Raw genomic sequence first — 10,952 nt, 5'->3', positions numbered from 1 at the left:
ATTTTAGAACATCAAAATACCTTGCCAATTCTCCTACTTTTTAAAGCCATATGTATTGAATTAATGGACCTTATTAATTATTGAAATAAAATACTACTTGTTATACAATATTTGCACCCTGCATAGAGAGAGAGGATACTGCTAGCTTACCATCAGTAAGTGATATTCTCAGATTTATTTGTTATTGATGATATTTAAGATAAACTGGAATCATACAGTTTCTGGTCATTCTAAAGTTTGAGAGCACTGCACCATGTCGATTTGCTCTTTTTGGTGTCTTTGGCATATTAGCAGGTTGAATAAATTCAGGGGTAGAATTTGTGATGACATAATTGACTCACAAAATTTGAACTCATTCCTGTAACTCTCACCATGCTATCTTTCTTTGTCATAATGTCACAGAACTTGGGGCTGGGTCACATTTTCATGAATGATTTTTTATTGTGATATTTTGGTGAATCATTGAATGAGCAAAACTCTTCCTTTACTGGGAATTTTTTTTTTTTTTTTTTGTACTAAGAATCTTGTTGCTTGACTATAGCTCCAGTACTTGCACTGAACAACCCTTGAACTTTGAGTAAGCCACCGATCATTTCTATACTGAAAGTGAAATCACTCAGTCATGTCTGACTCCTTGCGATCCCATGGACTACACAATCTGTGGAATTCTCCAGGCTGGCAGCTCAGCTGGTAAAGAATCTGCCTGCAATGCAGGAGACCCCAGTTTGATTCCTGGGTTGGGAAGATCCCCTGGAGAAGGGAATGGCTACCCACTCCAGCATTCTGGCCTGGAGAATTCCATGGACTGTATAGTCCATGGGGTTGCAAAGAGTTGGACATGACTGAGTGACTTTCACTTCACTGATCATTTCTAAAAATGAATCAAATTATCACTAAGATCTCCATGTTCTCAAAAATTCTACCAAACTGTTACTTCATGACTGTGAAATTCTGATCCCTATCTTTTGGTGACAGTCACACATTTTATTCATATGTGTGTTAATAAAATTTTCATATCTCCAGTAGGGATACTTAAGCCCATGAGAAACAATGCAGTCTTCAGTTTAGCCTTTTACTTTTCTATGCACTCATCAGTTCATCTGAGGTGACTCTTTATATGGCTCAATTACTTTACTGTGTCATGAATCAATTGCACAGCACTATCCTCATTCACCTCTTCTCTCCCACATTCACATTATGAAACCACTCTTTATGCTTACTGAATTTGGAGGGGTGCAGAATCCTCTTCCTGGTGCTTTCTCAGAGGCTCAGTACTGCTCTGGTGTACTATATGTAAGAAGATGATTTTCTCAGCATTCTAGCTCAGTAAAATCCAAGTATAAGTTCTGTGCCTGAATTTTGGGAAAGGCATGAAGCTCCCTGAGCCCCATTTCTACAAATGCATGGGGAAATTCTACATGTATTATAAAACACTGTAAACATACATGTGTTGAATTTATTTTGCTTGGTCAACTTCCAGTTATAGAGATGGATAAGTTTCCCTCTCTGGAATTTTTAAAGCATTGATAGTTGAGTTTATAGCTGCTCAGATCCTCACACTTGAATGAACTCTAATTATAATGCATTTATTTTTCCTCTCAAAAACCAGGGGAGAAAAATTTCATGTGTCTGTAAACAAAAGTTCCAGAACTTTTCAGAGATACCTGAAGCAAAGTGCTTGTCTGTTTCCCTTTAAGAGGGCTTCTGACTTCACACATTGTCCGTGCTCAGTTCTGGTTTGTTTTATTCAACATTTATAAGAGGAAGGCATAGTCTGGGTCAGCTGTGCATGACTTTGATGGCTTTAAGTGTTCCTTCTTGACAGAACTGCTTGATGTTGCATTTTCATGTCCCTCTGCTGCTGCTGCCGCTGCTAAGTCACTTCAATCGTGTCCTACTCTGTGCGACCCCATAGACAGCAGCCCACCGAGCTCCTCTGTCCACAGGATTCTCCAGGCAAGAATACTGGAGTGGGTTGCCATTTCCTTTTCCAATGCATGCACGCTAAGTCGCTTCAGTCGTGTCCGACTCTATGCGACCCTATGGACAGCAGCCCATCAAGCTCCTCTGTCCACAGGATTCTCCAGGCAAGAATACTGGAGTGGGTTGCCATTTCCTTCTCCATCACGTCCCTCAACTATAGCTTTATTTTACCTTCTGTGCTTCAGACACTGAGTTAGCACTGGGAACTCAAAAATAAAGTAACAGAAAGCCCTATGTCCATGGAATTTGTTGAGGCAGGTAATAGACACAACAAATTAGAATAGAATATTTGTTCTATGACGATAAGTACTACGGACAAAAAAAATTAAGCAGGAAAGGGGATAAGGGAGATGGGAGAGAGCTGTTATTTTCTATTTTAAAAACACAGTGAGGGAAACCTTCAGTAAAAGATGACGTTTTAAAACCAACCTTAAGGAAGAGAGGAATATGAGCATGTGGCTACCTTGGAGGAAAACCACTGCAAGCCTTTTTCTATGATAAGAAAGCAGTGGACCGATTATGACCATATTACATTTTAACATAATCTTCTGGATACTGTGTTGAGGATACTTTGAAAGGAAGTAACAGGGAAGCAGGAAGACAAGCTAGGATGTTACAGCAACAGTTCAGGTGGTAAATGATAACAGCAAACATCAAGGTAGAAGCAGCAGAGGTGGTGAGAAGTGATGACAAGCTGGCTATATTTAATAATAAGACAAAAATTTGCAAATGTTTGTGAGATTTGACAGAAGGAGAAATGTCAAGATGAACTCATGTGGCTACTAACTGAGTCAGGAAGTAGCACAGGCTCAATTTTAATATCTGTGCTGTGTCTCATCACATGAAATGCCATCCTCCACCCAATGAAAACCTTATCTCTAAAAATTTAGGTTGATTCCAAATTTGTTACTACAAGTAATATTTCAATAAAAACTCAGTGCCAAGAATTATGCATGCATCCATTTTTCCCCAGGCTATGCATATTTCCATGTCACTTGGCACACACTCCAAACTGACATTCAAGAAATTGATGGACCATTACCCATGAAACAGTTGATCAGATGCTTTCAGGAACAAAGGATATAAATTTATGTTTAAAGTTTGCTAACTAATATAATCATTATATGCCTCATACCCTGTGCCCCCCACTCATTTGCAGGTGATTTGTTTGCCCTACATTTAGCTGTATGTGATGATGGAAATAGCCAATGTAAGTTTTCCAGAAGTTTTTATTCTGCTGGGCTTCTCTGAACGACCCTCTCTAGAACCCATCCTTTTTATCTTTGTCTTGGGGATTTATGTGGTGTCTGTCTTGGGTAATGGCGTCATCATTGTGGTCTCCTGCATGGATGTGCATCTCCACACTCCTATGTACTTCTTTCTTGTCAACCTTTCCTTCCTGGACATTAGCTTCACCACAAGCATCGTCCCACAACTCCTGGTCAACCTCTGGGGACCACAGAAAACCATAAGCTATGGAGGGTGTGTGATCCAGTTCTATATCTCCCACTGGTTGGGGGCAACTGAATGTGTCCTCCTGGCAGTCATGTCCTACGATCGCTATGCTGCCATCTGCAGGCCACTCCACTACACTGTCATCATGCATCCAAAGCTTTGCTGCAGCCTGGCTTTTGCCTCGTGGCTTGGGGGTCTGACCACCAGCATGGTAGGTTCCACGCTCACCATGCTCCTGCCTCTCTGTGGGAACAATCGCATTGACCACTTTTTCTGTGAGATGCCCCTCATTATGCAGCTGGCTTGTGTGGATACCAGCTTCAATGAAGTAGAGATGTACGTGGCCAGCTTTATCTTTGTTGTCTTGCCTCTGGGTCTCATTCTGGTCTCATACAGCCGTATTGCCTGGGCTGTGTTGACGATCAGGTCAGCAGAAGGGTGGAGAAAGGCATTCAATACCTGCTCGTCCCATGTGGCAGTAGTGACTCTGTTTTACGGGAGCATCATTTTCATGTATCTCCAGCCTGCCAAGAGAAACTCTCATGAGGAAGGTAAGCTTGTGGCCCTCTTCTACACTGTGGTCACCCCAATGCTGAACCCCCTGATTTACACGCTAAGGAACAAGACTGTGAAGAAGGCACTTAGGCACACTGTATTACAGAATTGTGGTTCCGGAGGGACACGAGGTGATATTTAGAAACTCATCACTTGTGAGGAGGAAGCTGGTTTAAAGGGATCAAAGTTATTTTTTAAAAATGAGAGAATAAGAAATAAATGATTCAGAGGGGCAGAATATTGGGGACGTCATCTCTGTACAAAATTTCTTGAGTTCAAATTAGGTGACCAATTGAGTTGGATGTACTCATACTGTTTTCAGGCCAAGATAAAGATAAAGTATTTTCTGTTTTCATTTTTTGTTCATAATTATATTGTTTGGTTGTTTCTATAGTTTTATATGTATATGTATGCTGGTTATGGTATTGTAAATTGTTTATGTAGGTACATATGTTAATTGTTATATTATTTTGTTAATATTTTATAGAATGTCTGCAATTAAGGGTGGCTAATTTGTGCGAAGTCCTTTGCCTTTCCCCACCAATATTTGTAGTGACTCAGTGATGTAGATATTATTGACCTCGTAGCAGTTAGATAATTACAAAGTGACTCAATGGACATGAGTTTGAGCAAATTCTGGAAGACAGTGAAGGACAGGGAAGCCAGGCATGCTGCAGTCCATGGGGATGCAAAAAGCAGGACACAACTGAGCCACTGATCAACAACAAATCAAGATTTTAGGCTGATATATAAGTCTAGCATATTTATCCATAGTTATCTCTGCCATTTTTCTTATAATCCCCTGTGGTGTAATAAGAAATAGGTAGATTTTTCTTATCCTGAGTCTTGGCACTGAGCTTCTAGGACCCTTGGAATTTTCTGAGTGCTAACAGTGAGAAGAACGACTTCTGTTATTCATAACAAGTCCGTTTCAACCATACCTGAGTTTATGACAATGAAATAACTCAACCTAGAGTCCTTGGATAGCTTCAGGATGGAGTCTGGGTGTCAGAGGAACCAACCATATGATTAGAAGGCTGGAACTTTCAGCCCCACATCCAACCTCTGGGGAGGGGGAGTAGCTGGAAAATAGGCACCAATGGTCAGTTTTTACTTAATCAATCATGCCTATGCAATGGACCTATATAAAAACCTTAAACACTAGGATTTGGAAAGCTCCAGGATGGTGAATAAATCTATGTGGCAAGAAGGTAGTGAACCCCAAACTTTGCAGAAACTCCTTTGCTCAGGACTCATCCTATGTACCTCTTCATTTATATTCTATATAATAAACCAGTACACTTAATGTTCCCTGAGTTCTGTAAGTCATTCTAGAAAATCACTTAACCTGACCAAAGGACAGGTCCTGGCAGTCTATGATTATAGTCAGTTGGTGGTTTGTGGCAATCTAGAACTTGCAAATGACTTTTGAACTGGGGCCGGGCAGGGGGTAGGGATCTTGTGCAGGACTTTGCTCTTAAATCAGTGGGATCTGGTATTAAATTCAGGTGTACTTAGTGTCAGAATTAAATTGAATTATCAGATATACAGCTGGTCTTTGGAGAGTTGGAATATTGGTTATTGATGTGGAATAATCTCACACATTTGGTGCCAGAAATGTTGTGAGCAAAAAGCAATTCATACTGCTTCAGGAGGAGGAATATAAAGATGCAAATGTCTCAAGAGTAGAACTTTTAGCTGGATTTCCAGCCAATTAGAGATTTCATCAGTAACATACTATACAGATTCATCTCTAATTACAGAAATATCAACTTTCCTACTCAGCTCTATGCCTTCAGTTTACAAGAAATATAACGTTATTTTTTCATTCAGTAGAATATTTTTACTTTCTTTTTTCATATGTCCAATCAGTGCATTTACTCATTCCTAAAATGAGATCTTTAAATGAGATCTATTCCTGGAGGTTAGGCTAACTAGCACACAGTGCTGCTCTAAAAAGATGAATCAAGTTCACAGAGCAATCACAGTATTTGTTGATTTAAAACTCAAAACAGTGTTGGAAAGTTAATAATATTGACATTTTTGTGATGAAAAATTCTGTGTCATCATAATAAAGAACAATTTCTGTATACATATAATTACTTAAAAGCCATTAAGTACATTTTGGTAAAATACAGAGGTTTTAATATCTATCTCCTATAGGTAGATTCTGTTTGCTAGCTTTGTGAAGTTGCATTTGCTAGAATATATATTAGAGAAAGCTGTGTTCACTAAAAATCAAATTATGGTTTTCATAAATCATTGAAAATGCGAGCAACCTTATCCTAATTGATTTTTATCAATCTTGATATACTTTACACTTCAGCTATATTTTTTTAAATGGGTACATTAGAAGTGCTTATCAGGCTGTTTTTGTTTTCCAGGAAAAAAATGAATATAATTTTGAATGATTAATTACTATTTTATATGATTTATTTCAATATAGCATAAAATCTTATTCTAAGACTGTTGTTTATCTAGAGTGAAGTGAGTAAGTGAAAGTTGCTCAATGGTGTCTGACTCTTGGTGACCCCATGGACTATACAGTCCATGGAATTCTCCAGGCCAGAATACTGGAGTGGGTAGCCTTTCCCTTCTCCAGAGGACCTTCCCAACCCAGGGATCCACCCAGGTCTCCTGCATTGCCCATTGGAAGCCCAAGAATACTGGAGTGGGTAGCCTATCACTTCTCCAGTGGATCTTCTCAACCCAGGAATTGAACCAGGGTCTCCTGCATTGCAGGTGGATTCTTTACCAACTGAGCTATCAGGGAAGCCCTGTTGTTTATACAGGCCTACACTAAATGCATTTGATGTACCAAAAGCTAGAAAGAGATGGTATACAAAGCCTGGGAGATACAAGCATAAACGTATCAAAACTATCAATAGACAAAACAGTGAAAAAAATTCAGAGACTTTATGAGACACAAAGAAAGAAAAATTGAAACAAACTTCCTTTTACTTGGAGAAATCAAAAAATAAAAATAGTACTGTAGACGTAGGCTCACTTGTCCTCTTTATTTTCTGCAATACCCACAATTTTTTAACTTCTGACAATTCAAAGAGAAAATCTGAGCAAAAAAACAAAAAGGCAAATTTTATCTTGTCTGAGGAAACAGCTATTTGAATATGCAGGGAAAACATGAAATGGGGTATAAACCTAAAGAATTTAGGGTTTGAAAATTACATAAAGCTTATGCAAAGGTTAACTGAGACATACTTAATTTTATATAAGATTTTTGGAAAGTACTGATAGAGACTGTATTAGTCAGGGTTCTCAGAGAAAGAGAGCTAATAGGATATGTAGAGGTAGGGAGATTTGTAGGTGGTGTTGGAGAAGACTCTTGAGAGTCCCTTGGGCTGCAAGGAGATCCAACCAGTCCATTCTAAAGGAGATCAGCCCTGGGATTTCTTTGGAAGGAATGATGCTAAAGCTGAAACTCCAGTACTTTGGCCACCTCATGTGAAGAGTTGACTCATTGGAAAAGACTCTGATGCTGGGAGGGATTGGGGGCAGGAGGAGAAGGGGACGACAGAGGATGAGATGGCTGGATGGCATCACTGACTTGATGGACGTGAGTCTGAGTGAACTCTGGGAGTTGGTGATGGACAGGGAGGCCTGGCGTGCTGCGATTCATGGGGTCGCAAAGAGTCGGACAGGACTGAGTGATTGAACTGAACTGAGCTGAGATAGATATTTAGAGAGGGGGTGAGAGAGAAGGAGAGATTATATATCTACATAAGAAAGAGAATTTTAGGAATTGGCTCATGTGGTATAGGCGGCTGGCAAGTTTGAAATCTACAGAGCTAGCTAAAAACCCAGGAAAGAGGTGATGTTGTAACTAGAGTCCAAAGGCAGTTTGGGAGCAGAATTCCCTCTTCCTCTTCCTCTGGTGACCTCTTTCTAAGACCTTCAACTGATCAGATAAGACCTGTTCTATTTTAGGTACTATGACCTAGACAAGTTGACACTTGTTAACACAAGTTAACCATCATAAAGACTAACTAGTTCCTGGAAATAGTTGACATTTTATTATTTTAAAACTTATTCAAAGTTTCTTATTTTCACTTTACACTGTCAAGTCTAAGAAAAAAAATAATGTGAAGCTAACTATGACTTGCCATTAAATCTTGAATCATTTTTACTTCAGAAATGTCAAAAGTGAAAATGCATGAGTTGACAAAACACATCTCTATTTTCATAATAATTAGTTTCATTGTCAGCATTGTCATCATCATCATCATTTGTCCTGGAAAACTCTTTTATATCAAGCAGTTGTGTTTCCCTTGTTTCCCAGACTCTTCCTGTCCATGTGCTACCACACCACTATTCTCCTTCAATGACCCTCTGTTTTTGAATTATTGAAACTTGTATCCCTAATGGTTTCTCCAGTGGAGATATACAGCTTGCTTAGGAGCTTTTTCCAATAGAGACTCTTTAAGGAGGTGACTTTCAAACTTTTGCGTCCATGGTTCACAGTAAGACACGTATTTAACAGACATGCACACTCACACAATTGATTCACCTTACTCTGTGTGATCCTCTAAAATTTTCTAATCTATTTTGTGTTAACTCACTTTTAAATGCTTGTTAAAATTCATTTAATTGATTTCATGATAAGTAAGGGACATATGACCTAAAATTAAAAAGAAATATTGCTCTAACTGAAACAGCTACAAATTGCTTACACAGGACAGAAGAAGGCAAGCAGTGGCCTGAAGAATCAACAGTATCATATCCATGGAGGTCTGAAAAATTCAGAACTAAAAATTCAGAACTATTTCTATATGAAATAGAACAAGTGTGCCCCTAAAAATAAGGAAAAGAAAGGGATGACAGGGAATGAGATGGTTAGATGATATCACCGACTCAATGGACATGAATTTGAGCAAACTCCAAGAGATGGTGAAGGACAGGGAAGCCTGGTGTGCTACAATCCATGGGGTCTCAAAGATGCACATGACTTGGTGACTGAACAACAACAAACACAAAATAATGGTCATTCTCTCTCACGTACACACACACACACACAAACACACGCACACACATACATGTCCACACACGTATTGTTCTGACACAATGCCTCCTTTCCTGTGTGTCTGACCTGAAATTGACATTACAAATCTCTGGAATCAGAGTCACAAGTTAGCTGCAAAGAAACAATTATCTCCCTGTAAAACTCCACTGAGTAGTACATTATCCTTTGTGATTAGCTGGCACATTATCTTTTGTAACTATAATAACTCTGTCATTTTGCAGAAAATAGAGGGTCTATCTGCAAGCAAGGAAACAAGTTATTGAGTAAAGGGCCCCTGAAAGAGAGAAGACCCTGCTTTATAACATTTCAGCATTATACAAGGAATTGTGCATTGTTATTGTCCTGGAACAGAGCAGTTTTCATGGACGAAAGAACCTCAGGATGAGTACTGCCTGCCTACATCAGTGCCTTCCTGCCTACATCAGTGCCTTCCTGCATCCAACAGGCTGCGGTCTTTCCCAAGAACCTTCCGCATGGCCCACTTCACATCCTTGTTCCTCAGCGTGTAGATGAAGGGATTCAGAGTAGGGGTCACTAGGCAGTAGAAGAGGGTGAGAAACTTGCCCTGGTCCTGGCTCGCTGTATTCCCAGGCTGCATATACATGTAGATGATGCTGCTGTAGAAAAGAGATACCACGACCATGTGGGAGGAGCAGGTGTTAAAGGCCTTTTGCCTCCCGGCTGCAGACTGCATCCGCAGCACCGCAGCTGCAATATAACCGTAGGAGACTAGTATCATTGTGAGAGGCACAAGAACGATGGGAATGGCCAGGAAGAAACCCAAGCCTTCAACCCAACTGGTGTCCACACAGGAGATTCGAATGATAGCTGGCATCTCACACACAAAGTGATTGATGTGACGGTGACCACACCTCCCCAGGGACATCGTCAGTGGGGACATCAAGATGGAGTTGGCAATCCCACTAAGCCATGCGAAGGCTGCCAGCTGCAGGCACAGCTGTGGGTGCATGATGGCCATGTACTGAAGTGGCTTGCACACAGCCACAAAGCGGTCGTAGGCCATGACAGAGAGTAGAATGCACTCAATGCCCCCCACAGAGAGGAAGGCAAAGAGCTGGATGACACAACCCACATAGGTGATGGTTTTGTATGGGCCCCAGAGGTTGACCAACATCTGGGGAATGCTGCTGGTTGTGTAGCAGAGATCCAGGAGAGACAGGTTGCTGAGGAAGAAGTACATAGGGGTATGCAATTGAGGGTCCACCAGGGAGAGAAAGATGATCGTGGAGTTGCCAGCAACAGCCAGAAAGTAAAAGATCATGTTGACAAAAAACAGGACCATCTTCCAGCTTCGGCCGGTCAGAGAACCCAAGCAAAATGAAATCTCCTCCAGAGCTCTCATTGTTTCTCTCCATCACCTTTGGCTTGATAAACCTACTTTAATATGTGTTCTATTATCCATACAGAAAAGGTGCATCTTATTTTATCCCCACAGTAAGAACGCTTTTTATTTTGCTACCCACACTATTTAAATGGACTGTTTCCAGCTGATTATTGGGAATTGCAGGGCAAGGCATTAAGTAAAGATGCGTGCATGCATCCTAATTCGTTTCAGTCATGTCCAACTCTTTGTGACCCTATGAACTGTAGCTGGCCACACTCCCTTATCAATGAGATTCTCCAGGCAAGAATACTGGAGTGGGTTGCCATGCCCTCCTCCAGGGGATCTTCCAGACCCAGGGATCAAACCCACATCTCCTGTGGCTCCTGCATTGCTGGCGGATTCGCTACCTCTGAGCTACTGGGGAAGCCCTTAAACAAAGACATTTGACTATAAAGGAATGGAAGTTATAACTTTTTCTTCAGTAGCCTCTAATATGGTCAAGTGAGTTAAGTGAATAAATCTTTTAAATCTATATATACTGATATAATCAGAAATAAAGTAATTCGAGGGGTGGCA

General features: G+C 40.4%; 1 protein-coding gene across 1 annotated transcript; it reads right to left on the bottom strand.

Annotated features, from left to right (window-relative positions):
• Positions 1-3,570: 3,570 nt before the first annotated feature.
• OR2W25 (olfactory receptor family 2 subfamily W member 25) lies at positions 3,571-10,462 on the bottom strand. Its single transcript, XM_002707830.3, is given in 3 exon segments — positions 3,571-3,756; positions 9,498-10,334; positions 10,336-10,462. Coding segments are annotated over 3 exon segments (1,095 nt in total). The 5' UTR covers positions 10,408-10,462.
• Positions 10,463-10,952: the final 490 nt, after the last annotated feature.

This window comes from Bos taurus, chromosome 7, assembly GCF_002263795.3.
Source record: "Bos taurus isolate L1 Dominette 01449 registration number 42190680 breed Hereford chromosome 7, ARS-UCD2.0, whole genome shotgun sequence".
In the NCBI taxonomy this organism is placed as follows: domain Eukaryota; kingdom Metazoa; phylum Chordata; class Mammalia; order Artiodactyla; family Bovidae; genus Bos; species Bos taurus.
The sequence above is the reverse complement of the archived record's forward strand: the minus strand, read 5'-3'. Positions and strand labels throughout refer to the sequence as shown.